Source organism: Erythranthe guttata, chromosome 8, assembly GCF_056151865.1.
Source record: "Erythranthe guttata isolate IM_541 chromosome 8, IM_541, whole genome shotgun sequence".
In the NCBI taxonomy this organism is placed as follows: domain Eukaryota; kingdom Viridiplantae; phylum Streptophyta; class Magnoliopsida; order Lamiales; family Phrymaceae; genus Erythranthe; species Erythranthe guttata.
Genome location: NC_142540.1, coordinates 1,304,365 through 1,332,140, shown reverse-complemented (window position 1 = coordinate 1,332,140; position 27,776 = coordinate 1,304,365). Strand labels below are relative to the sequence as shown.

The 27,776-nt window shown below is 35.9% G+C and overlaps 5 protein-coding genes across 7 annotated transcripts; 3 read left to right on the top strand and 2 right to left on the bottom strand.

The window, feature by feature from the left end:
- Positions 1 to 301: 301 nt before the first annotated feature.
- LOC105970948 (putative WRKY transcription factor 4) lies at positions 302 to 3,114 on the top strand. The gene is made up of 4 exons (XM_012995785.2): positions 302 to 952; positions 1,278 to 1,957; positions 2,494 to 2,652; positions 2,754 to 3,114. The coding sequence occupies exons 1-4, from the start codon at positions 461 to 463 to the stop codon at positions 3,034 to 3,036; spliced, it is 1,614 nt and encodes a 537-aa protein (XP_012851239.2). The 5' UTR covers positions 302 to 460; the 3' UTR covers positions 3,037 to 3,114.
- Positions 3,115 to 7,174: 4,060 nt separating this feature from the next.
- On the top strand, positions 7,175 to 11,449 carry LOC105974594 (cyclin-dependent kinase C-2 C). Its single transcript, XM_088821513.1, has 9 exons — positions 7,175 to 8,045; positions 8,211 to 8,495; positions 8,916 to 9,236; positions 9,323 to 9,550; positions 9,745 to 9,842; positions 9,984 to 10,092; positions 10,427 to 10,876; positions 10,966 to 11,095; positions 11,194 to 11,449. The coding sequence occupies exons 1-9, from the start codon at positions 7,563 to 7,565 to the stop codon at positions 11,196 to 11,198; spliced, it is 2,109 nt and encodes a 702-aa protein (XP_088677639.1). The 5' UTR covers positions 7,175 to 7,562; the 3' UTR covers positions 11,199 to 11,449.
- Positions 11,450 to 12,424: 975 nt separating this feature from the next.
- LOC105974585 (uncharacterized) lies at positions 12,425 to 15,962 on the bottom strand. The gene is made up of 9 exons (XM_088821515.1): positions 15,570 to 15,962; positions 14,648 to 14,954; positions 14,205 to 14,558; positions 13,994 to 14,129; positions 13,752 to 13,914; positions 13,546 to 13,674; positions 13,268 to 13,462; positions 12,947 to 13,069; positions 12,425 to 12,810 (listed from the first exon to the last, which is right to left on the bottom strand). The coding sequence occupies exons 2-9, from the start codon at positions 14,922 to 14,924 to the stop codon at positions 12,697 to 12,699; spliced, it is 1,491 nt and encodes a 496-aa protein (XP_088677641.1). The 5' UTR covers positions 14,925 to 14,954; positions 15,570 to 15,962; the 3' UTR covers positions 12,425 to 12,696.
- Positions 15,963 to 18,093: 2,131 nt separating this feature from the next.
- LOC105970934 (SNF1-related protein kinase catalytic subunit alpha KIN10) lies at positions 18,094 to 22,323 on the top strand. Of its 2 annotated transcripts, XM_088821514.1 has the most exons (12): positions 18,121 to 18,360; positions 18,505 to 18,598; positions 19,072 to 19,262; positions 19,775 to 19,959; positions 20,038 to 20,220; positions 20,321 to 20,452; positions 20,535 to 20,720; positions 20,832 to 20,921; positions 20,995 to 21,078; positions 21,182 to 21,319; positions 21,544 to 21,786; positions 21,892 to 22,323. In XM_088821514.1, the coding sequence occupies exons 3-12, from the start codon at positions 19,076 to 19,078 to the stop codon at positions 22,003 to 22,005; spliced, it is 1,542 nt and encodes a 513-aa protein (XP_088677640.1). In that variant the 5' UTR covers positions 18,121 to 18,360; positions 18,505 to 18,598; positions 19,072 to 19,075; the 3' UTR covers positions 22,006 to 22,323. The 2 variants fall into 2 exon arrangements, with proteins under 2 accessions (XP_012851218.2, XP_088677640.1); XM_012995764.2 differs by lacking the exon at positions 18,505 to 18,598 and having other exon boundaries at positions 18,094 to 18,360.
- A 529-nt stretch (positions 22,324 to 22,852) lies between these two features.
- On the bottom strand, positions 22,853 to 27,216 carry HYP1 (hyperosmolality-gated Ca2+ permeable channel 2.3). Of its 2 annotated transcripts, none has more exons than XM_088821512.1 (11): positions 27,083 to 27,216; positions 26,259 to 26,595; positions 25,945 to 26,097; positions 25,597 to 25,660; positions 25,305 to 25,514; positions 24,812 to 25,000; positions 24,346 to 24,644; positions 23,988 to 24,264; positions 23,632 to 23,910; positions 23,301 to 23,534; positions 22,853 to 23,210 (listed from the first exon to the last, which is right to left on the bottom strand). In XM_088821512.1, exons 2-11 carry the CDS (start codon positions 26,537 to 26,539, stop codon positions 23,028 to 23,030), a joined length of 2,169 nt encoding a protein of 722 aa, XP_088677638.1. In that variant the 5' UTR covers positions 26,540 to 26,595; positions 27,083 to 27,216; the 3' UTR covers positions 22,853 to 23,027. The 2 variants fall into 2 exon arrangements, with proteins under 2 accessions (XP_088677638.1, XP_012851207.2); XM_012995753.2 differs by having other exon boundaries at positions 26,719 to 27,104.
- Between the last annotated feature and the right edge of the window lie 560 nt (positions 27,217 to 27,776).

Below are 27,776 nucleotides of genomic sequence, written 5' to 3'. Positions count from 1 at the left end.
TAAATAAATAAATAAAGATTAATTAAAAAAAAAAAGGGTCTCCAGCTATTTCTTTCACGTTGAAAAAATAAGCCCACTTTTTCTGTAGTAGATAAGACGAAAACCTATCACAGCCGACGACAAATATATAATATAATATCTCGATTCTCGACACAGAGAGAGAGAGAGAAACTAGAGAGAGAGAGAGAGAGAGAGCGCAAGTTGTAAGTAGTGATTGATTAATTAATGTAATAAATAATATTGACGTAGGCCCGAAACTCTGCACTTAGCCACTCACTGCTTACGCAACTTGCTCATTACATCTATCTGTAATCTCTCTACATTTTAATTATATATATATATTATATATATACACGATTGTGTATGCAAGTTGTGGAGCATAAGTGAGAAGAAAGGGAAGAAGAAGAAGAAGAAGAAAGGAAAGCGGGTGATTTAACTAAATTCATCGATCAACAAATAAATGGGTGAAACAACGGTCGAAGATGCGTCGGGGAATCGTAAATCCAAGCCGACGACGATCCTGGTGCCGCCACGTGGCTCCATGGAATCCCTTTTCTCAAACGGGTCGATTGGCGGGTTCGGGTTCAGCCCCGGCCCGATGACTTTGGTCTCTAACTATTTCGCGGAGCAGGGTCCGTTTTCTTTCTCTCAGCTCCTCGCCGGCGCCATGTCTTCGCCGACTACGGGTTTGTTGATGACTAATTATCCTCCGGCGGCGGCGGCGGAACAAGAAGAAGAGAAGGAGAAGGAAAAGGAGAGTAACTCATCTGATGATGGGAAGAATAGCGAGAGCGGCGGCGGCGGAGGTGGGTATAAGCGGAATAGGCCGATGGATTTGGTGGTGGCTCAGCCGCAGATGCCGCCGGAGAGCCTCAGCCCTATGTTCATGGTTCCGCCGGGGCTGAGTCCTTCTGGGTTTCTCAACTCGCCCGGGTTCTTATCCCCACTCAGTGTGAGTAACCTTCATCAATTTGAAATTAATCTGTTGATTTTTTATGATTCGTTTAATTTAATTTGCTAATTAGATTTCATACAATTTGGTAAATTATTTAATTGAAATTTATCATCATAATTCATATCTATTGCAATCTGAGCAAGTAATTCAAGATTCATTTATTTATTTATTTGTGACAAAAAAAAAAATTTGATTTTCAGATAAATGAATGAAGCATATGTGGAAATTAAACTCAGAAGAATGCCGATTTCGAATTTCAATAGCTTCAATATATTGTTTTGTCCGAATTAAAATTTCAATTTCTAATTTTGTCACTCGACAGAGCCCGTTTGGAATGTCGCACCGACAAGCGCTAGCGCACGTAACAGCACAAGCGGCATTTTCCCAAACGTACATGCAAATGCAATCGCAGCTTCAACGCTCTCCATCTATAGAATCATTAGCGCCACATCATCAGACGAGCATCATTCCCGTTTCAACCGTACCCGACGCTTCGAAGATAGATTCGTTCGAGGTTTCACAGTCGGACAAAAAATCTTCTAACATAGTTGCGGACAAGCCAGCTAACGACGGTTATAACTGGAGAAAATACGGTCAGAAAAATGTCAAGGCTAGTGAATGCCCTAGAAGCTACTATAAATGTACGTATATTAATTGTCCCGTGAAAAAAAAGGTCGAGAGATCTTTCGACGGTCGTGTATCGGAAATTACGTATAAAGGGCATCATATTCACGATCCGCCTCAGAGTAATAAACGGGGGAAAGATGGTTGTGCGTTGGATAAGACCGTTAAATCGCAGGCGAAGTCCGATGTAATGAATAGGTTGAATGAAGCTGCATATGTCAAATGTGAGCCGGTGAATTTTCAGGCGACGACACAACGGTTATTTGAGCGGAATCCTATGATTTGTTATAACGGTGAAGTTGGAGATTCGGTTGTCGTTGTAGATGATTGTGAAAATAATGATGATGATAATGATTGTGAACCGGTTTCCAAAAGAAGGTATTTTTATTTATTTAACTATTTTTTAGTATCGTCTCTTGTTTTTTTTTTCCATTCAACTCTTTCATTCAGACATGAGTAAAGTCGAACGGATCGGATTGGAATTAGTACTTTTGGAAAAATTCCAATTTTTTCGGAAGTGAAAAACTAATTCCAATTCTGTTCAATAAAAAAGGTTTGGAATTTCGGAAACCGGAATGAAAAAATTTGTTCAAAAATCGATTTTTTTTCTTCGGAATCGGTGAAACTCAGAAATTTTATTCTTTGTAGTCACCTATGATATAAATTACGTAATAAAATTGATATTATAAGCGTATTTTTCGGAAATATAGTCTGAATTTTGGGAATTTTTTTCAAAAATTGAGATCCGATTGGAATTTCGGAATCTAATATTTATTTCAAATCCGTTCGAAAAAAATCTGAAAATTTGGAATCGGAATTCAGAATGAAAAATATCATTCCAAATAGGCAGAATTCGAGAAATTCAGTTCCAATTTCTACCCCTACTCATGTGAAAATGCGTATTCTTTGTGCAGGAGTGTGGATAATGGACAGTCGATTGCAGCTTCAACGCATGAAACTATTACAGAAACGAAGATTGTGGTGCAGACGAGAAGTGAAGTTGATCTTCTGGATGATGGATACAAATGGAGAAAATACGGACAAAAAGTTGTCAAGGGGAATCCACATCCGAGGTATATTTGGAGTGATCTTTTTTATTTTATTTTAATGCATTCTAGAAGACGAGACCTTATCTTCCGGAAACTTCTAATGCATGCAAAAATTGTAAGTGCAGGAGTTACTACAGGTGTACATATGCCGGGTGCAATGTACGTAAGCACGTCGAGAGGGCTTCGGCGGACCCAAAAGCTGTGATTACAACATACGAGGGTAAGCATGATCATGAATTACCTGTTGGAAGGTACAGTAGCCACGGTGCAGTAAACTGCAATTCGAATCAATTTAAGACACAAAAGACGGCTAATAAGAAACCTATGCCGAGTATAGAAATGGATTTCGGGAACATGGATAGTACACCGATGACTCTACAGCTCAAAGAAGAAACAATTGCCGCGTGATTTTATTATTTGCCAAAATTATATTAAACTCCAAATCTGGAGCAATGGTGTAAGAATATATATATATATATATATATATATATATATATATATATATATATATATATATATATATATATATATATATATATATATATTTATATATATAGTTTTGGTTTTGTATAATGTAAGTATTTTTGTGCTTCTGTATTTATGTTTGAACAGATGATCATGTCAAATGATGCTTTGTTATAGTTATGGATTTTTTTTTGTCCTATTTCCTTTTTAGATCATAAGGTAATGGACAAGGTACATTGGTGCAATTTTCACCCCTCAAACTTGCATGAATTTCACATTTGACCCCCCAAGTTTCAATAATTTAACATTTGTGATCATTTCCATCAAATTTACCGTTAGTCTGTTAGTTAAGGCAATAATGGACACACACCTAATTCCGTTAGTACTGACCGAGAAATTGAAGGAAATGACTGAAAGTGTTGAATTTAGGGTTAACTGCAAAAAATCCCCTAAACTTTGGACGTTTTTGCGCTTTACCCCCTGAACGGAAAAAAGTTGCACGGGCATACCTGAACTTCAGTTTTCTTAGCACCGATGTCCAAAATGTCTATTTTTGGCCAAAATTGACCGGAAGTCAAATCACGTGCCTAACACGTGACTTTAGCTGGGATAAATTGGTCATTTCCCTTATACTCAATTTTCTTCCTTTTCTTTTTAATAAATATAAATAAATCTTAAAAAGAAAAAAATAAAAAAGAAGAATAAGTTTCTTCTTCCCGTCACCATCATCCCCAACCAAGCTCTTCCCTTCACCACCTGCCCCAACAAAACTACTCTTCATCCACTTCAGCCCTCAGCCACCGCTTGTCGCCTCTGCTTCACCTCCCTCCGCCGTCTGTCTTTCGCAACTCCACCGCTTGCCCAACTTTGCTTCGCTGCCTTCCGCCGCCTTTCTTTCGCATATCCACTGCTTGCCCAACTCTGCTTCGCCGCCCTCCGCCGCCTGCCGCCTCTACTTCACTGCTTCACTGCCCATCGGAATTAAGGACTATAACTAGAAAGCAAATCACACCAAAACACCAAATTAATCAATCTTTCTCTTTCCCAAAAAAAATATCAAATTGAGGATTGTATGGTTGATTAAGCTTTGACTCAAAAAACTCAAATTCCTCGGCGGAATCAAACTCTGATTCAAAGAAGAAGAAAAAATGTTCTGGAGCTGAAATTGACGCACCGCCGCCGAAGGTTTCAATGGTGGAAGGTTTATCCCTTGCTACAGTGTCATATTTCCACCACTGCAATTCGCTGCCGCTGCCACCCGTTGATTAATTGGGCAAAGAATGAACCACCAGCCGGCGGTCAAACTTTGAGACCGGAGCACTGGCGAAAAACCCCAATCTCTTTGCCTTGTGATGGTGAAGGGGTGGATTGAATAGCAGATTTTCGAGATCGAACTAACAGATATGGGGGGATGGATTGAAATTGGTTCGGAAGGGGTGGTGGTGCGGCGTCGGATCAGAAGTTCTGGTAGGTGGTTGTCTAATTTGTGTGTGGTGGACGAAGATGATGGGTTTTTAAATTTCTTTTTTTCTTTTTTGTTTTTCTTTTCTTCTTTCTTTCATTTTTCCTTTTTTTAATTATTTATATTTATTAAAAAGAAAATGAAGAAAATTTGTGTAAAAGAAAAATACTAATTTACCCCAGCTAAAGTCACGTGATTTAACTTCCGGTCAATTTTGGCCAAAAATGGACATTTTGGAGATCGGTGCTAAGAAAACCGGAGTTCAGGTATGCCCGTGCAACTTTTTTCCGTTCAGGGGGTAAAGCGCAAAAACGTCCAAAGTTTAGGGGATTTTTTGCAGTTAACCCTTGAATTTATGAACATGAGGGAGGGGTCAAATGTGGAATCCGTGTAAACTTGAAGGGTGAAATCTGTAATTTTCCCAAACTTATGGGTGGGCCATGGGCCCGGCTGCCAGAAAATTATCTTCGGGGACATTAAAAATAACTCTTATGGGCTCAGGACCTCTTTTAATTGGGCCATTAAACTAAACATTTTTCTATTGTTTGTTATTAAAAGCAGGCTAAATTGGGTGGATTTTTAGTTTTCAATTATAAATAGTTTATATACTCAAAAAAAAAAAAAAAAAGATAATAATATTAGATTCAGTAACATCAATTTAATTCTTATTGCAATGATTTACAAACTCGGTTATTTCTATATTACATCCGGTGAAAAATATATTTTTTTGGGAAAATGTGGAATAACCCCCTAGTTTTGAAAATATATATGGATAGGTCCAATAGATTTTTCTTTCCTAGTCAAAAACCCAAATTCCAATCTTAATTTGACATACCCCCTAGACAAATTGAAATACTTATTTTACTCTTTTAGTTACAATTCAAACCCTAACCCACCTTTTCTCTTTCCACAAACTCTATCAGCCGTTTTTCTCATTCATTCTCCCTCTCTCTTTCGTCTTTCTTCCTCTAACTCACTTTCTCTATCTAACTCTTCTTTCTATCTCCATTTCCCTCTCTTTCTTCTCTCTCTCTCTAACTCACTATCTCTCTCTTCGGCACACAGCTCTCCGCGGCCTCTCTACTCCCCACCGCCTTGCCCCGCCCATCGCCATTGCTTCCTCCCACCTCATTGCGACGCCGACGTTGCTCTCCCACAACCTTGCACCGCCGCCGCCAGGGGCGGTACTACATAGGGGCAAGGGGGGCAGTTGACCCCCCAATAAAAAAATAAAAAATTTTGCTGTTTTAGTATAATATTTTTTGAATATTACTTTTGGCCCCCCAAAGGTTTTGTAAATATGTATTTTAACCCTTATTTTTTTTTTATTCTTCACAATTTTATATAAATTATAGATATATATTATATTTAATATAAAAATATAAAATAAAATGGTTAAAACTTGTACTATTTTAAATAAAATTTATGAATATTTACTTATCGATCTTTAATTTTTTATATCAATGTCTCTAAAAAATAATACGAGACATGCCATAAATCCCATTAAGTGCAATATATTATTAGAATAATTTAGATTTTTTTGTCATACTTGAAATATGATAAAATTATATATATATATATATATATATATATATATATATATATATATATATATATATATATATATATATATATATATATAAATGATAAACGCAGAGCCCCAAAATACTAAATGCAGTTGGCTTATAGTGCTGAATGCAGTTGACGAAATTACTGAGTGCAGTTGGGCGAAAATTGCATTTAAGGGCACAATAGTACTTTTACCTCTCTAGGGGTATCTCAAAGAAAGATTTTTAGAAGTGGATTTATCCCTATATATTTTTCATATTAGAGGTGTATATCAAATGGACCTTAATTTTTTACCGTTGATCTACACGGTGTATGTGTGCCTGTGTGTATCTTAATAATAGAAATCTACCTAGTTTATTTTACCAAATGTAGCGTAGAATAGACCGTGGTTTGGCTGTTGGCCTAGGATTCTTGAAACACGGCAACCAACCAATAGATGACTAGAGTGAACCCCCATCCCCCACTTGGGAATATCTACTAAATCAACCAACGTAAATTCGAACCCTATCTTCCCAACATTCCATTTTCCATTTCTTTAATGGTAAATTACGTCGACCCTGAAGTGAGATTAAACTATGAAATAGCTTCTCGTATTTGGATAATTATAACTATCTATCATCTATGAATTTTCTTACACGTTTATTCTTATGGTGTCAAATTTAGAGAATTTTTTTAGATTATGTAGAATATTCTCTAGCTTGTATCCATTTTATCTCATTCAAGCTCACAATATTTTGAAACAAGATGATCATAAGACGTGTTTTTTGACATGTGTATATTAGATTGTGGTGCATCAGAAATTACAGTTGTGCACAAAATGAATACAAACTAGAGAACATTTCGCAGAACTTAGAAGATTATGTTGAATTTAATACCATAAGAACGGACGTATAAGACAATTCAAATTTGAGAAGATGATTGTAATTGCTCAAATATGATGTGTGTGTTTTTTTTTTGTGATTTAATCTAACAATCAAGGTGCCCGTAGTTTAACATTTCTTTAATTTACCAAACTTCCCACATTAAAAAAAAGTGATTTGAAAATAAAACAAAATAAAATATGATTGATATAGTTGGAGCCACGAAATGCAAATAGCAACAAAAAGTGTATTCTCTCTCTCTCTCTCTCTCTCCCTCCGTAGACAACAAACGACACAGAAAAAAATCTTTGACCCGCCCTTTTTCCTCTCCCTAAAAACAAGGTTTACTTTCTCTCTCCTCTCTCTCTCTCTCTCTCTCTCTCTCTCTCTCTCTCTCTCTCACTACCCATTCTTTTTTTATTATTTTGAATCAAGAGCGAATGAGAGAGATGCTGTAGGGGTGTTGTTTCTTTAGAATCCACCCCTCTAACCCGATTACCCATTTCCCACCATCCGGGTCGGTTCGGACTCATTCCACCACGTTGTAAGATCCTTTGGATGGGTTTTAGTGGTGGGTCATGGGTTGTGTTAGCTCCAAGAAGCAAAGGTCTCAATCCCCTGATTTCGATGACCATGAACAAGTCGTCGTCTCCTCCTCCGCATTTCCCGGTCGGACCGCCAATAGGTCCACGACCCGCTCGGCTTCCTCCGGTCCGGTTCATGTTCATGCAGCGTCCGGCCCATTAACGAAGAAGGTAAAGGAGGATCCCGACATTGAGGCGGTGGTCGTCGTCGACGATGAATCTGGTAAGATTAAAATACCCGATTTTGACGATGCTGACGGTTCGGGAAATTTCACGGCGGCTTTGACGAGAGGGCCCTCTCAGAAGAAGGCGGCGGCGCCGGCGCCGGCGGCGGGTTTCACCATTAATTTTGGCAGGTTGTCGGAAGGCGCTGAGCAGGCGGCGGCGGGTTGGCCCGCTTGGCTCACCTCTGTAGCGGCCGACGCCGTCGACGGGTGGGTCCCTTTGAGTTCCGACACGTACGAAAGATTGGATAAGGTAATATATATATAATTATATATATATATATATATATATATATATATATATATATATATATATATATATATATATATATATATATATATATATATTATGCCTTCTTGAAAAGTATAATTCATTTTTTGAAGAATTGAAACAATATACATTCTAATGTGTGTGTAGATTGGACAAGGTACGTACAGCAACGTTTACCGGGCACGCGATTTGAGAACCGGTAAAATGGTGGCCGTTAAAAAAGTCCGGTTCGACAATTTTCAACCGGAGAGCGTCCGGTTCATGGCTCGTGAAATCATGATCCTCCGCAGGCTGGACCACCCTAATATCATGAAACTCGAGGGCATCATTACATCCCGATTATCGTGTAGCATATACCTCGTTTTCGAATACATGGAACACGACTTGGCTGGACTTTTATCATGCCCCGATATAAAATTCACCGATTCTCAGGTTTCGTCTCGTCTCCCTTCAATTGAAATGCTAAATGTCGTTTCATTTTTATTGGGTGCCTTTTTTACTTCAAGTATGATTTTTTTTTACCATTTTTCAGTCTGAATTTAGCAAAACTCAAAATATTGAATTTGTAATTCTTTGAATTGGCTTTCTAATTCAACTTGAATCGGCTAGATTACAATCTGAATCTCAAAAAACTCGAAACGTCGAAGTTTATAGTCTGGTGTTTATTCATTCATGCATATCTTTCTCACTCGACATCCAATCTACAGTGATTCAAGTTGGATTAGAAAGCGGATTCAAAGGACTAAAAATTTGGTGTTTTGAGTTTTACCAGATTCAGACCGAAAAGGGGTCAAAGAATTAGATTTGAAATCGATATATTCTAATGTCGATCTTTTTTGTTTGGAAGTATAGATCAAATGCTACATGAGACAGCTATTAAGTGGAGTGGAGCATTGCCACTCGCGAGGGATAATGCATCGAGACATTAAATCCTCGAATATCTTAGTCAACAACGAAGGGGTCTTGAAGATAGCAGATTTTGGGCTCGCGAATTTTCTTAGACCAGCGAACAAGCAACCAGCTTTAACAAGCCGAGTGGTGACTCTATGGTACCGCCCCCCCGAGCTTCTACTGGGGTCCACAGAGTACGGTGAAACGGTCGATCTATGGAGTGTGGGCTGTGTCTTTGCCGAGCTTTTCGTTGGAAGGCCTCTCCTTAAAGGCAGAACCGAGGTTAGGACAATCTTCAAGTTGTCTGAAATAGATATATATCTTTTTTTTTTTCTTTCCATTTTCTTGAATTTTTGTGGCTTAAATAGGTGGAGCAATTGCATAAAATCTTCAAGCTTTGCGGCTCTCCGCAAGACGACTATTGGAAAAAATCTAGGCTTCCTCTTGCGACTATGTTCAAACCGCAGCAGCCTTACGAGAGTACGCTGAGAGAGAGATGTAAGGAGTTTCCGAAAAGTGCTGTTGGATTGGTCGAAACCTTTCTTTCTGTCGAACCTTGTAGACGTGGGACCGCTTCGTCTGCTCTCGTATCCGAGGTGGAGATTTTCATTGTTTCATCCCGTCTCTCTCTCTCTCTCTCTCTCTCTCTCTCTCTCTCTCTCTCTCTCTCTCTATATATATATATATATATATATATATATATATATATATATATATATATATATATATATATATATATATATATATATATATATGTTGGTTTGGCATCTGAATTTTTCTCCGTTTGTAGTACTTTTCTACAAAGCCGTACGCGTGTGATCCGTCGAGCTTGCCGAAGTATCCACCCAACAAAGAGATTGATGCCAAAATCCGTGAAGACGCGAGAAGGTTACAACACTATCTTGTAACTATCTCTATTTGATTTCTAGAGGAACCGGGATTTGTTAGAGATATAAATATTAAATATTATTCGAACATATTAAATACTTTTTGAATAATCGAAAATGTCGATTTTTTTTTTTCTTTCAGGAAGAAGAGCAGTGCAATAGCGAGGCCAGAAGCCGGTTTAAGAAAGCCAAGAAGAGTCCGTAAACCCTCTCAAGAATCGAACGAGTTCTGTAAAGTGATTCCTCCGGAGGTTCCTCTCCCTCTCTCTCTCTCTCTCTCTCTCTCTCTCTCTCTCTCTCTCTCTCTCTCTCTCTCTCTCTCTCTCTCTCTCTCTCTCTCTCTCTCTCTCTCTCTCTCTCTCTCTCTCTCTCTCTCTCTCTCTCTCTCTCTCTCTCTCTCTCTCTCTCTCTCTCTCTCTCTCTCTCTCTCTCTCTCTCTCTCTCTCTCTCTCTCTCTCTCTCTCTCTCTCTCTCTCTCTCTCTCTCTCTCTCTCTCTCTCTCTCTCTCTCTCTCTCTCTCTCTCTCTCTCTCTCTCTCTCTCTCTCTCTCTCTGATGCTGACATGTCTGCTTGTTTTTCTTGAAGGAGGTTGAGGGCAACGTTCGCAGGGCCAACGGTGGAAGTGCAAATATATACAGAAGATCAAGGGCTGGAATCGAGCCACCTCGTGCATCACTAAAACAAACCTACGACACAAAATCAGAGGTTTCTCAAATGTCACATGATTCTCAAGAATCGAGCACCCGATCAGTTCCGCTGGAAGTGACAGCATCATCGAGCAGCTTCGCATGGGCCAAAAGGCAAAAGCACCAAGACGTGTTCACTAGATTGCACAGCCAACCCATTTCAAGAAACCAAAAATCCAACACATCCGATCCGTCCAATACATCAAACAACGACCAATCAGACGGCCAAGATCAAGCCAACGAGTCTTCCGGACGGAACTACCGGGCCATGCGTAGGGAACATGCCCAGCTGCAACGCCCCGAATCTTTTGATTCTTCCGAAATTTACGAGCCTAACGAACTGTCAGAGGTAAGACAAATAATTGGATAATGTGGAATTGAAAATCAAAAATTGGAATACGATTTCAGTCGCTAATTTGGATTCGGATATTTCGATAGGATTACGGGAACAAGAAGATTAGCAGAGTTGCATTCTCGGGGCCGTTGATATATCAGTCCTCTCAAGAAATTGCTTCGAGGCAATACAATTTACCTCATCAAACTCTTCGAAGATCCCGATTTCACAAAGGTAACGCACTCGCGAACACGACCAATTAGGACAAGCTATATTTTCTTACACAGACACAATTTCAGATTGAATGACAAGCTAATTCTTCATTTCTGCAGATTAGTGCACAGTTTCAAATTTTGATTCCAATCCGAGTCTGCAGATCCAACTGTAACAGAAAAATTGCTCAAAATCAATTTACTTATTTTTTAAATTATATTTTTTCAATGTTTGTTTCTACTGTATATTCAGATACTGTAGATGTTCCAATTCTTTTTTATTTATTTATTCAATTCCTTCGAGTTGTAGTTCACTTAGAAAATGTAGCTTAGCTGAGTAATTATTTTTTTTATTGAGATACTTATATTTTATTTATCCGATTGCTACTATTTATCCATTACACAAATTCATATATACGATTAAAAAATCAAAATTAAAATTAAAAACTAAAATTATAGAAATAAGTATGAACAGTTGTTCCTTGCAGTGTTAAAATTTAAAACAGCATCCTTAATTTTGAGCTGAAAGTTCAAATTGATGAGCATAATTATGTAAGAATGAAACACAATTTTGTAAGAAAATACCAAAAAAAAAAAAAAAAATTATTTTTTTCAGAAAATAGAAAAGGATGGAAAGAAGAAATATAGGGCAATTCATATCGCTGTTAGCTGCATAACTGAAGCAGCAAAGCGGCCATGGAAACCCCAATATAAATATTAATGTGCGCCAATCACACTAAAGTGCGCCACGATTAAAACCTCTCCCGTGGAATACCACGCGCCCCCTTCTTTCATGGGGAATGCGCTCGGCCTACGGCGCTGATTTTGCTTCTTCCTCGTCTCTACTGATTTCCTTTTTATACAGCGCAATTTAGGGTTTAGCCCTAAATCTTCTTACCCTATTATACCCTTCTCTTCTTACTTATTGACATATGTATCCCTCAACTCCACTAAATCGTTTACATTAATTGCACACAAGTCCCTTTTTGTGAATTACACCCCATAGGAAGATGCTAAATGTCGTTTCGAATTTACTACTATTGTTACGATTTCAAATGTGATTTCGACCATTTTTCAGTCAGCTAGATTTCATCTCGAACGAGAGAATTATGAATGAATGAGTTACGCTGGAAAAAAAAATTTAAAACATCGAAATTGTAGCCGATATACAATGTGTTTCGACTTTCTGTTAAATTTGGACTCCGAAATGGTCACAATTTGAAGTCAAAACGGTATCAGTAAAATTGTAACGACATTTAACATTCCAGTACTCGATATTTTAAATTATAGCAGAAAATTAAATCGAATTACTCCATTATAGATAAGTCCTACTTTATTATTATTACATAAATAAATCTCAACATAGCAACTTCTTATTACGAAATCTCATTACAGCAAACATTAAGAATCAGTTAAAACAAATTTACATTCCCACAAAAGTTTGAGAAAGCTACTACATACATCTTTATAATACATACAGATCAGAGGGCATATATATATATATTGTTAATATTAAATCAATGGTGATCAAGTTGTTATTCACCAACATATATAAATTTTACTGAATCTCCTACTTCATAAACAGCGTCACATTTCGTGGGCCCCACCCTAGACAACGGCAAATCATTCTTCGTCAAGCCTAACAATAGTCGGTATTTGACCATGGTTAACAAAATCAATCTTGTTCAATCTCACACAGCAGAGTAGCTTCTCTGGTAGTTCTTCTGGTTTCTGTGCCTGTAATTTATTAAATCAATACTTCAATTCATCGCCAGTCAAAAGTCGAAATTAGAACACCAATATATGTGTGTGTGTGTGTGTGTGTGTGTGTGTGTGTGTGTGTGTGTGTGTGTGTGTGTGTGTATATGCACACCTGGATTGTTAATCCAAGATCGAGTATTCCGGTTCCCAAACGCTCTCGAAATGCTTCGAGTCCCTTTCTTGCTATGTAGCTGAAGCGGTGAATATCGAGGTCGATCTCGAAGTAATTTGGCCCCTGTACAAAAAAAAAAAAAAAAAAAAAAAAAAAAACCCGACTCAATATCATTTTAGTGGAAATAAAAGTGAAAAATGGTTCACTAGTAAACAATATCATTTTAGTAAATCAAATATTTACTAGTAACAAAATAAACAGCTCGTTCAAATCGAAAAACAAAATAAATTTTAGCAAATATTATTATATTAAAGAAATTACCTGATAAAACTCGTGCTGGGGGCGGGAAAGAACCGGTCTTTCATTGTAGGCGTTGAGAAGTTTTCTTTCGGTAGAACTCGAGACGAGGTTTTCTGGATTAACTACCCCAACCATAATTTTCAGCCTCTCTCTAAACGGGACAATTGAATCTTTAGCAAACCCTTTAATCTTTTCCATATCATCCTCGATCAGTCTCTGCGTCACACTTGAATCATTCACGATTCGTCGCTAATTTTTTAATTTTTTTTTCCACAATTAAGTTAAAATAAAAAAGTTACCTTAATACTGTCCTTAAACTGGGAAGATACGTCTTTCTCGAAACTCTCGGAAAGTCTGAAATAAATTACGAGGCTCAAACCCTCTCCATCACCATCGCCAAGAAACATGGGCGCTGGGTATGTGGGCAGCTGTCATAAGACAAATATATTTATATTACAATTAAATAAATAAATAATCACGATATATGAACAACGTTGAAATTTACCTGAATATTAACAATTAGCAGCGATGGCAATTCACCGTTTGCTTTTATAGAAGGTAGGTCGAGATGCTGTGCAATGTGGCTAATCTTTCTTTGGGATGCAAATAAATCTACGCCGAACGGAACGTACGGAGATACATTTGGTGCAGGGGATTTCTTTTTATCTCTGCAGTAATTAACCGTTAAATACGAGATTTTTTATACAAAAAAAAAATTGTAAAAAAAAAATAAAGAAGAAACCATACTTAAAGAAGTTGTCTCCACGTAGCTTAAAAGTCGAGGGCTCGATTTCAGACCAAGTCCCGGGAGTTATCTTCTCGTCGGTACAACACGGAATCATTAATCCAGCTCGTGGTCGATAAAGATACTTTTTCGATGTACCTGAACCGATTTTTATTTTTTTTATTAATATTTAAAATCTGATGCAGTGTAGCTATTTATAGAGAAGATACTCACTAATTTCATTTGTTTCTTCACCGTCGATGGATTTCCTCTTGAACGAGAGACGAATAACAGCCGATTTCTTTCTTTGAGGTTGCGGGCCACCATTGTTGATCTTGTCATTAAAACTAACGGAAGGAACCAGTCGGGGTAAAACGGTCTTTAATAAATTGCGCGGGACTTTTTCTTCGTGATCGTTTTTGTCGTCTTTCACTCCATTAAAACTCACGTGGGCCCGGTCGAGGTTTTTCTTCCTCTTGTTACAAGACTCGTCGCTCTTATTACCTCCATGAACACTACTAAAATCGTCATCGGAATCAGAATCGAGTATGCTGAGTGTGTCGAACCATGCTTCTTCTTGGCAAATTCCTGCAATTACAAAAATACCCTCAGCCATTTTGAATCGAAACGTGTACATTAACAGAGGATTATATATAATATAATAGAATAGAATATACCGTTAGCATCGACTTGGTTATGGTGCCACTGCAACTGCGTGACATGAAACGTTGAATTCGAAACCTCGGTTTTTCTGCAAGTGGTAGTAGACTGAACGAACTCGCTAACTGTAAAATCCGAAACTCGAGCTCCGCCGTCACTAATCCTTATTATGTTCCCATCCGAAACTGTCGCCAGGTGGCGCTTCTTGGAGAAGCCGCCGCGTCGCTTCCCACTTAGTTTAATCCTTTTTAACGGCTTCCTCGATACAGCTTCCGACGACACACAAGCACCCATTGTGAGAATTTTACTCAAGTCTCTAAATCTCTGCAAACACCATTGTGAAAATATTTTTACTTATAGTTTCTAAAACTCGATACTGCAGAATCGGATATACGATGAAAATCGATAAAATATGGCATCTCGATTTATTACAACAAGGCCTGTTTGAAACAATTGAAATTATCGATCAAATAAAACAATAAACATGATCTATAATCTATACACAACCTTTATCGGAAAATCGAAAAATCGTAAATTAAAAAAGGAAACCAGCAGAATGATAAATTTAATAAACAATTAAACCGAAAAACCCACGTCTCCATTTTCAGACAAGAAACAGAATAAATCAAATATCTTCCAAATAAAAAAGGGGCTGTAAATTTACCAGCTGATATGACATATTCTCCTCAAGAACAACCAATTTAAAATAATCATTCAAAAAAAAATTATGCTCACAGGAAAGTGCTTGGAAATGCAACGGGATCGTATTAATTATTAATAATATTAATTAACAAAATAAAAAAAAATTAAATACCACACACCATCCCCAATCTCAATTAAGAACAAATACATTGCACAACATAGATACCCATCTATTCACACACACACACGCACGCACACGTGTTTGTGCGTGAATACATGAACAGAGAAAAAACGGACCTGGAGAAAAAGGGTTTTCGAGGGAGATGGAGAAGTGGGTCCGATCTGATTTTCATTACCAGACCCGTTTTCTTTCTTCCTTTTTTTTTCCAACACCGACAGATAAATTTCTTTTTATGTTTTTTTTTTTAATTTTATTTTTCGCCTGTTTTTTTTCTTGCCATCGATCTTTTTCAGTGCCTGCGTGTGATGATGCAATACACAAAGAATAGATAACAGAAGAAAGAGAGATAGACAGAGAGAGAGAGAGAGAGAGACAATGTTTAATTGGCCTGTTGTTCCGCCACTTTTCTCTCACTATGAATTTATTATGGCTGGTTGGTGCCGATAAACTTTTTTATTACACTAAAAGTACTTTTTTCTTTCAGCTACATAAAATTCATCAATCATAATAAATAGGAGTATTTTATTTCATCATCTTATATGTTTTGTTTTTCTTATTATTACCAGATATTACCTCAAGGGGGTAATTGTAGTTTACCCTAAAAATTATAACAAACAATTTTTCAAAGGGAAAATAAATAGATAAATAAATAACCAACTCTCTTGATTTTTCTGGACGAAAATAAATATTTATAGTTTGGTAAGTTATATTAATTAATGGAGCTGCAAAAAAAATATAATAATCAATTTACTGATTTAATTTAATTTTAATATACTTATTAGTATCTAAGTCAATTTCTTTTTGAGTCAACGCTCCTTTATTAAGTTAGAGTCTATTATTGGTTAAAGAAAGTTTATAAGATATTTAGGAGTTTATATGCTTTTTTAAATGTTTAGTGGACTTTAAAAAATAATCTAAAAAATTCAAAAAATAAGCTGTTTAAAAGAAAGATAAATCTTATAAGCTTATTATTCATACACTTTAAAAATTAATTTTAAAAGTATTAAAAAAACTTATCAGGTGTAAAAATTTATCAATCGTTTAAAGTAAACTCAGCTAAACCAACCCAAAAAAAATTGATACAATCAACAACCTCAAAAGGCTCACATTTATGTCATATGTTGATAATAAATCAACACTATGCCATGTGATCACAAGCAACTTGCTTCAATAATTACTCAACTAATGTGCAATTCCCCAAATTTATGCACATAATTAACTATATTTCATTTTTTAATTCTGAAAAAAATTGATTTCTGAATTTTGTTAGTTCGTAGTTGGAATACGTATGTGATTCCGATTCTAATTTCAAAAATTAATTCATAATTATTTTCTCGAAAATCACATTACAATCAATATATATGATTTATACTAAAAAATAAAAATTCGGATATTTTAACTCGATTTCGGTCCAAAGTTTATTGGGCCAAGGTTAAATGAAAACGTACAAAAAGTTCAATAAATACAGCCTGGCCCATACTTTTTTCTTCCACGTGGCCCAATTGTTGGGCCCGTTGACTGACAAAGACTTTATGAAATTACAAATAAATGCAGTGAGAAAAATAAAATTGCGTTAAAGCTTGGTTTTAAATTTCAATTGTTTATTCAGCGTGAAATACATTTAATTTATTTATACTCCATTAATTTGTATATAGTCAAACTTGGAACATCAATAGCATTAATTGAAAGTTTCAAACTAAATTAGCAATTTAATTAGCTACGCTTCCATTTCGGCGTGACCATATAAAATGTTGAGTAATATAATTAATTTTTAACTCAAAGTCTAAAGTACAAGTCAGCATCACCATTTATTTACATATAATATAGGAAGCCGTAATATTCTTTTTTTTTTTTTTTTTTTTTTAAATTAAGTTAGAAAACCGCAAGATACTCTTCCTTTTTTTATTATTTGTCAATAAATAAATGTATAGATACAGTTGAGCAAACTAGTGAGCTCAGTGAATCGGCTAGAACTCAATTTTTTTAGGTCGAACTCGAGCTTTCTGATGAGTTGCGTCCGAACTCATTTTTAGTCGTTCTTTAGTTTGCGAGATTGTCCGTGAGTTTTTTTTAATTTTTAAATACAATTAATATAAAAGTAAATAATAAATTCACAAGTATTTAAAAAATGCTGTCATTTTTTGATATTATAATTTATAATAATAGTATTGATAAAATAAGAAAAAAAACGAGTTCAAGCTTGACAAGCTCGAGCTTGAGTAAAAAAAAAAAACTCAAGGAGTTCGAATTCGTCAAAATGGATTCGAGCTCGCCAAAAAAGTCAAGTTCAACGCATTTACACCCCTAATTACGATAATGGCAAATGAGGAAAGCGAATTCCCTCAATTAAAAAAATAATTAATAATTAAAAAAAAAAGCAAGCAAATATTCTCAGCCCTACGATTGTGATCTCAATTAATGGATTCACCCTAATTACAGTACGCCCCGCCCCACTTGAGTAAAACTTCCATTCGTGCAAGTGTATTTCAATTTTCAATAATCACCATCATTAGTTAATTAAATTTCTTTTAACCTTATTACAGCCAATAAAACAACTAATTATTCTATATATGATTAATTTAACCTTTTAAAAAAGAAATCTTATTACAGCAAATATACATACAATCTATATATATATATATATATATAAATAATATAATAAAAAACAACAAAAAGGGGAAAAAGAAAGGCTCCGGTGCTTAGCATCGAGCGTCATCATCTCCTCAACCAGGATTGGAGGAGACCATCGACTCACATACACGTCACCCACACTGAATCAATTCTCTTCGCAAAATTATTTTTTCGTCTAATTTTTTTTTCTCTTTTCCCGTTTTCGCCTTCTATCCTTTTCGAGAAACCTTCGCAGTTTCAGGATTTTGCTTCCGCGCGGCGTCGTTTTATCACCGTGTAGGTATATCTACCATTTCGGCATTTGTTGGGAGTGTAAATGGAGAATTCATTGCTTTTGAAATTGATTGGGTTCTGTGATTAATTGCAAATAATTGGGTTTATTTATGTTGATATTTATTTTATTGACCACGAATTCCACAGATCTGTATTGGGGAGAACTGCTGCGCGTTTACGGTGTTTAATTTTGTAATTGTGGGGGAATTGCTGGGTTGATTGTAAAGATTTGGGCTTTAGGGTATGGCGTTCAGTAATTTCTTTTGTTGGGGGGTTTGGGTACTTTTGATGAATTAGTTCATACATGATTTTTAGTTCGTGATTGGTTTTCACTTGCTTTGTATTGTTTAATTTGAACTGCTAATGTTCATGTAAGGAGATTTAGAAAGAAAAAAAAACCGTTTAGTATATCGAATATGACATTTGATTTATTATAGCTTGTCTTTGCTTTTGCTACTGAATGGGTTTTTCGCTATCTACTGGATGTTGTGTCGGTTCTTTTCGATAAGCCGCAAAGGCCAAACTGATGGGCATCAAATTAATACATCCGGCCTGTTTTTTAAAATTGTTATTGAAGCTCATTATTTGATAATATCAATGTTAACTTACATACCGATGTTTAATAATTTTGAGAGGTGATTTATTCTTTAAAGTCAAATTTACAGTTCTTTATGTAAACACTGCTTTAATTATCTCAATTTCATATGTATTTAGGATTATGGATGGATCGATCCAAGATGGCAGCAGTGTGGATTCGTTCTTAAGAAACTACAAGCTTGGGAAGACACTTGGGATTGGTTCATTTGGAAAAGTGAAAATTGCTGAACATACATTGACAGGGCACAAAGTTGCTGTCAAGATCCTTAACCGAAAGAAAATAAAGAATATGGATATGGAAGAGAAAGGTTGGTCAAAGCTATATGCAATTTATGTTTATTTACCTTATGTACTTCCAATCTTGAAGCCTCATAGTATATAGTCTATAACTTAGTAATGTCTTTCTTCTGTTCTTTATTATTTCATGCTTTTCGTGTTATAGTCAAAATAGCATTATGCAACAATCCAAAACTGAAACTATTGTATATTTCCCTTCTCTTGTAATACATTATTATTTTTCTGTTAATAGTGTTGTCGATTATCCATGATGTACATACAATTCATGATATAATACCTCTCCTGGTTTCGTCAGTTGTGCTAGACCTGCGTAGTTTTTCTTGGTTAAAGACCCGGGATCCCAAATGTATCATTAGTTATAGCTTTATTTCATTTAATGAGACTTCATGCAATGGCATCTAATTGTCCTCGTAGGCAAATTAGTACAAATTGCCACGTTTGTTCATGTTAACGCAAAGTTAAATAGATCAAGCTTAGCTAGTACTTAGTAGACTTTGCTGAATTTATGTGTTGCTTCTTGCAGTGAGAAGAGAGATTAAGATTTTGAGGTTGTTTATGCATCCCCACATTATACGTCTGTATGAGGTTGTGGAGACGCAGTCCGACATATATGTTGTGATGGAATATGTGAAATCCGGCGAGTTGTTTGATTATATAGTTGAGAAAGGTAGGTTACAGGAGGAGGAAGCGCGCGTGTTCTTTCAACAGGTAGTGTATTTTTTTTTATTATTTTTTTTTATTTTTTATTCTAGTGTGGAGTTCTCAAGCTGTTTCGGATGGTTGCAGATAATATCTGGAGTTGAGTACTGCCACAGGAATATGGTAGTTCATAGAGATCTAAAACCAGAGAACTTGCTTTTGGATTCTAAGCACAAAGTGAAGATCGCGGATTTTGGTTTGAGTAATATCATGCGCGATGGTCATTTTCTAAAGACGAGTTGTGGAAGCCCCAACTATGCCGCTCCAGAGGTTGTCTTTGAATTCAGTAGCTGTGTTCTTGGGCTATATATGTACATAGGATGATAGAAGAAATGAAACTGAGTCGATTTTTAAACTTTCAATTATGTAGGTTATATCTGGTAAGCTATACGCGGGGCCCGAAGTGGATGTATGGAGCTGTGGTGTTATTCTCTATGCACTTCTGTGCGGGACACTTCCGTTTGATGATGAAAACATTCCAAACCTGTTTAAAAAGATCAAGGTACAGCCGTATTTCATGTTTTTATGTCCATGTTTTACAAGTTTGGAATTACTTAAGCTTATTCGATTCAATTTATCTCTAGGGTGGAATTTATACACTTCCCAGCCATTTATCTGCTTCAGCAAGAGATTTGATTCCGAGGATGCTTATAGTTGATCCTATGAAGCGAATGACTATTCCGGAAATCCGTGCACACCCGTGGTTCCAAGCTCATCTGCCACGTTATTTAGCTGTTCCACCGCCAGATACAACCCAACAAGCTAAAAAGGTTCGTCGAACCTGGACATGCAATATCTAGATGCTCATATTTGACATAACTTCCATGCCCTTGAGCAAGTAAAACCTCGTTTTTATTGTTCAAGAATTTTATCATGTGCAGATCGACGAAGAGATTCTTCAGGAAGTGCTTAAGATGGGATTTGACAGGTCTGCCCTTGTCGATTCTCTTCGGAACAGGGTTCAAAATGAGGTACACATTTCGTTACCGTGTGACTCATGTTATAGTTATATTGAAAATGTTCTTATCTCGTTACTGTTTTTAGGGTACTGTTACATACTATCTGCTGCTAGACAATCGATTTCGCGTTTCGAATGGCTACCTTGGAGCTGAGTTTCAGGAGACTGTGGTATGCTTTTTGTTTCATTTTTAACAAATAAATCTGTGAATTTAAAAAAAAAATTATAAACGTAGAGCAAGCTTTCACTCTTAAGTGTTTCTTTGAACCACAGGATTTTGGTTATAATCGGATGAATCCAAGTGAGGCAATATCATCTCCTGTTGGTCAACGTTTTCCTGGAGTCGTTGACTACCAACAGTATGGAGGAAGGCAGTTTCCCGTGGATAGGAAATGGGCTCTTGGTCTCCAGGTTAGTTGGCTGCTCTTTAATGATCCATTTACGGAGGTTGAATTAAATATGCGCATTTAAATATTTGGAAATTAATAATGTCTTCATTTATTGTACAATCAATTTAAGAAATTTAAACCAATATATGAAAAAGTGAATTATTCAGTGTGCAAAATTGGGGTTCAAAATAAATTAAATGTATGTACACGTTTACGATAATATTTCCATTTTGGCTTTTGTGACAGTCACGAGCCCATCCTCGTGAGATAATGACGGAAGTTCTCAAAGCTCTGCAAGAATTGAATGTCTACTGGAAAAAAATCGGGCACTACAACATGAAATGCAGATGGACACCTGGCAGTCCTGGTCAGCACGAAGGAATGCTCATGAATACTATGCACGACAAAAATTATTTCGGAGATGAATCTGCTATTATCGAGAATGATGGCATTATTAGGTCCCAAAACGTGGTGAAGTTTGAAGTGCAGGTAATTAATTAATCAATCCTGATATATGCATTAATTTAAATTTGTAAAATTCTAATAATACAATATTTGCTGAAAAAAGATTGTTGGTTGAATTTTTGTTTTCAGCTTTACAAAACACGCGACGACAAATATTTGCTTGATCTGCAGAGAGTTCAGGGCCCACAGTTTCTGTTTCTTGATCTTTGTGCTGCATTCCTTGCTCAGCTTCGTGTACTCTGAATTATTAATAATAATTATTAGAGCGTGGAAGAAAGAAGTTAAATGCTGTATATAATTAATTAATTATTGTCAGCTGAGAGCCAAGGCTTCCTCCTCCTTAGAGATGAATGTCGGGCCAAGCCGATAATTTTGTTTACTCAGCTCGGAGCTGTGGCTTCTGCAACGAGATTTCACTTCTCATTTCATCACTGTAGCTTTTTCTTTTTCTTCTTTTTCTTTTCCATGTCACGAATTTGTTTGACCTTTTATTAATTCAAATAGTTAATTTTCATAATTAATCGAAAAGAAATTGTGTAGCTTGATGCTGCTAAATGCTAATCCTCTCCGGCTGCTTTTTTTTTTTTTTTTCTTTTTCTTCTTTTGTTGTAGAATTTGTTTTGTATTTCGAGTTAGTTAATTATATTTATTTTATTTTGTTCTTGAGGTAATTCTTGTGGTAGGTGGGAATTTATGATCGTAAATTGAATTTATGGTCGTAATTGTAAGATTAATGGATTGAGCTTTCAGCTCCCTGAAATGATAAATGCAGGACGACTTTTAATAAAATATTTTTTAATTTTAAATTTTTTTATACGATATTCTCCGAAAATATTGTCGTTAACTCCAACTCGTCATGTATTTATCACCCATGTTGGCGTGGGCTCGATTGGTTTAGTGACTGGGATATGACAAGCATAGCAGCATGGGGAGAAAGTCTTGTATTAATAATTGAAAATGGCTGTATCCTGGCCACTGTATGGTACTGCATCCCATGAATTTTACGTCCGTGAAATAAATCGAATCGGACTCCACATTATTATTATTAACCATTTCGTCCTTTTCAACTCGAACCCATTGCCAGTAGAAATGATGAGAAAACGACGACGTAACCTAATTTCATAAACCCAAAGTTTTAAAATACCTTTCCAGATTTCGGGTTCTGCCCAGTTACACTTTCAATCTTACACAAAACTATAATAGTAATATATATAGTAACAACAAATTAAAAAGTTACCAATTATATAAAACCGACAGACAATCAGTTAATAATTATCGGCACCACGCAGAAGAGGAGAGGTGCTGCTGCTGCTGTTGCTGCTGCTTTCACCGGCTTCAGAATATCTGACTGGTTTCATTGACGGATCTTTATACGCACTCTCTAGTTTACGGTAGAATGAAGAAATACCCGGATCGCTTATATCGACTCTATCCTTATTTATCAAGCACTGCATGCATCGTAATATTCGAAAATAATTAAATTATCCCATACTAAATCAGAAATTATAAATTATGCCTTGTTTTGATGTTAAATTTACCTCAGCTGGATAGCCTTTGAAGCTAGGTAGGAATCTTCTCCGGCAGTAACTGTTGAATATGAGAGTGAGAATTGGAAGAGGAACTGTTAAGCTTGAAGCTAACGGAACTTTCTTCAGACCGAATATCCCAACTGCAATAATATGCATCAGTATTAACGAAAATATTGTTGCGTCGTGCACTACAGGCCAAAACTTTCCACCCGTTTCAAACTTGGGTTCGTAAACATTTAATAGCTGTTCCAGAAAAAAAAAATTAAAAATTAGTTAGCTATATATATAGCTACATAATTTCAAAAAAGGAAGAACAGGCATGAGAAGAATTAGTGCTGACCTGATTACGGTAGATGATATACCCGAAGCAGTAGTAAATTAAGAGGAAAGGCAAAATTAGGGGTGCGAGGAAGAAGTATGTTATTCCAAGAAGGCTGAAAAACAGAATCCTCGGAATCTCACTGTGATAAGGATTTGAAGGGACCTTGGTTTCGTGGTCATATTTACAGCACAAATTTCCTTTGAAATGTCTCCAAATTAGGCGCTTAAGTCGAAACAGCTCTGAAGAGAATGTTTTGGTCCATCCAGAAGTTACAACATATGCAATGAAAAACGAAGCCTGAAAAAAGAAAAGAAAAAATGGGAATTACGAGAATATTAGAGTATGAGAAACTAAAAATGTCGAAATTAAAATACCTGTGCAGGAACAGCCACAGCTAATAGCTCAGGGATTCTTTTGGGCTCGAAAAGGACATCGAATCTGTATAATGCTGTTCCTGATAGTACATTTGCAAAGAATATGTTCCATATAGTGAACCACAGGACTTTTATGCACGCGCTTTTCTCGATCTGACTAAGCGCGATGTATCCTTGTATGGAGGAAAGCACAATCATGACAGGTGGCACTAAAGACAAAAACGAGTCAAGGATGAGACTCGGAAGATATCCTGTGATTACTTGGCTGATAATTTTCCTGCATTGCATGTAAGAAAGACTATTTGTTAATACTGTTAAAAGAAAATGGCATAAGGTGTCCACCGTTTTCGTAACTTACACTTTTAATACGCCGGTCAAAAAGGGTAGCAAGATTTCTAACTGGTCCAAATGCGTAAGACCTTGTACTAAGAGAACAGGTACGAGGAATAAAATAGTTATGGAAATACATGCGAAAATAACAGCAATGTTGCAAATCCATATCTTGACGAACGAGGCGGAAAAGAAGGGCCAATAAACATCCTGTGGATCAGGAGCTTGCTCAGTAAGCCATTTGGTTGGTTTAACTCCTTGTTGAAGATGTGCAGCTACTGCAGCACTAAGCCGAGTCTTGAAAGATACAAAAGCAGCCGGAACTTCCTGTAATAAAAATCGAACGCCATAGCATCAGACAGTGAATAAGAAATCAGAAAAAAAACACTGTTATCGTGTTCCAAAATGATTTAATCAATAAGAACCCGAAAAAATAAAATCAATTTATTGCATCTTTAGATGAACTAGCCATGATTAATGACGGAGATTGTTACCTTTCCAACAGCTGAAGTTCGTTCTGTTCTTACATTACCTTCAATATCTTCCAGTTTCTTTTCATAGTGATCTAGGAGATCAACTTTTTTTCTGAAAAGGCCCATAAAACAAGTTCGTTTGGAACTCTGTTCAGAATCCTTTTTCGATTTCAAGTGAACAAGTTTTTTGTAAGCCTTGTCTGCGTCATTCTAGAAATAGCATCAGACACGTCTCAGAAACCAAGCAATATAAAGCTAAACAAAAGGAGTTATACTACATAAAAGAATCAATATGGACATCCGCAATTAATTATCTATAGTTTCCAATTAGATACAGAAGCTTAATGAGTGTACATACACAGAATGAGCAATTGAACGAACAAATGATGTGTAAAGAGAATTAAAAAAATTGCCATTAATGGAGGAAGTATATGTTTTTGTAAATAAAAGACAAATCAATATATAATCTTCAACAATACAGTAAATTAATATGTTAGATTCAAGATTTGCTCACAATGAGTCCCTTGAGTTTGTTTGTCCGACGAACCACAGCATGTGAAAGATAGGTAGATGGATAATATTCACTGAAAAAGGTTTCAACACTTTCACTGAAGCTCCTGTCAGGAGAGGCTGGAATACTCCGAACTAAAATAGTGAATTGACTTGGCCGTGGTTTCGAAGAATAGAAGTAAGCAATCCGTTTGGATGCGATATAGTCATATTCCTGCAGCGTAAAAGAATAAATTAGGATCCATTAACTTTTCTACCTACAATCATGAAAAATCGAAGGGCTGTAGAATACTTACATAGTAAAGAAGATAGCAAACAACAGCTGTGAAGATATAAATGGCAGAGAAGTGTATCCATAACCTATGAGCACACAAAATGAAGTATGTCAAATTTAGAGCTAAAGACAGAAAATTCAACTAGAACTCAACAAAAAAAAAAAAAAAAAAAAAAAAAAAAAAAAAAAAAAAAAACTTCCCAAGCAAAATTACTTGGATGGATTGATTTATTTTATTTTATTTTGTTTTTCAATATATTCAGAAAGATGGAAAGGTATACAGACTTTAAAAATGCAGAGAATATCATTTTCGCCTATTAGATACATCCACAGTTCATCCTAATTGAGTTTATTAGAATAAATCAGTAACCTGTTTGACCCATCGTCAACATTCGAGATGCTGAATGTTTCCAATGACTTGTTTGGAAGGTCGGTGAAGTCAATATTTAGCTGATTCCCCATATAATTGAATGGAAGAAGAATGAAAATTCCAACAATCACTGCGAATCTAAATACTCTCAGTCTGCAAATCAAGAAAGAAAACGAGTAAGTTGAGCTGGCTAATCCTCAATTCAAACAAAATGTTTCAAATTATTGTGCTATAAACATTAACAGCTATAAACATGAAAATTCACACGTTATGTAGATTGCAAAACCTATAATAATTCCCATTTTTTCACTAACCCGAAGACGAAAATACGCATGAATACAACGGCATCCAATCCAGAAATTGACAAAAGCTCGTCTTCAGTTGGCTGCCATGCTCTTTTCACCCACCGGAAACAAGACAGTAAGCCTCCCCTTCCGACTTCATCTTCCTCTTCAAGTTTCCCATTAGCAACCAAGCGTGGTAAATAAAGTTCCGCATTGCTCGGTCGATTTCTCAGTATAGAATACGAGACGAAAAAGACTAGACAAAGGGCAACGTTTATTCCCACCGAAGTTAAAAGTGCAGAAAGAATCATCCCTTCAAACTTTCAAAGTGATTTTCTTCAAACTTTTTTCACCAGCTCATCTCCAACTGTAAAATATCATGTAGCTATACAATAAGCATAGAATTGGCCAAAATACTAACATAAGTAAAGCACATAACTTCAGCAAAGTTACAATTTAAAAAAAAAAAAAAAAAAAAAAAAAAACCAACTCTTTTTCCCCCTTTATACAATTTCAGGTCAAAGTTTCTGCTTCCACAATTCACTAACAAAGGTAGCTCGATTACTACCAAATCAACGAATCCGATGATGCAATTGCAACAGGTAGTGGCAAAATCAGCGAATTATTGAGTTGCGTGTAGCTGAATTAGTTTATCGCAATTAAAAAAAAAAAAAAAAAAAGTGTAGCACGTGCCACCATTAATGTAAAATGTCGGCATAGATATTGATGGAAGGAGATTTGACTTGAAAAAAAAAAAAAACCTAATCTAGAAACAGTAATATTGAGAAGAGAAGAAGCTTTGAAAATGAAAAATGAAGTTAACTGGAGGGAAACAAAATAAATTGAAATCAAACCTTTTTTTGTGTGCAGAAGATTGGGAAGTTGAAGACGACAAGTTCCGCTGAACTGTTTAACAAATATACATAAATGGGTGGGTAGGTACACGATTTCCATTTCCCGATTTAGTGTCGTGTTTGGTAAGATAATTAGAATATTCTTTTTTTAGATCGCGTTTGCAAAAGCTTATTTAAAAGCAAAAGTTTGGAATTGTGATATGTGAGGTGAGGTGGTGTTTGCAAAAGTTTATTTAAAAGTAGAAGTTAGTGATTATGAGTTAAATTGGAATTAAGTGATAGTTTCTAAGAGTTGGGGGTGTGTACAAATTAGCTGGAAAATTAACTTAAATAGAAAAAGAAAAAAAAGTACATGAGTGCTTGTAAAATTATAGCTTAAAACAACTTATTTTAAGAGAAGCAAAAGCAATAGCATGTTTTGCCAACACTTAAAAAGATTAGGGCTAAATACAGTTTGCACCCTTAAAGTATAGGGTTGGTAACACTTACCCCCTTAAAGTTACAAATGTAACACTTACCCCCCTCATTAATGATTTAATGATAAAACTTTGACTTTGAATGATGTGGCATTTTTTCTTCCCAAATTGTCCTTCTAACTATAATATTGATGTATATACAATAATATATTTTCAATAATATTTCAAAAACTAAATTTTATAAAATATAATAATTATTAAAAAAATATTTTTATTTA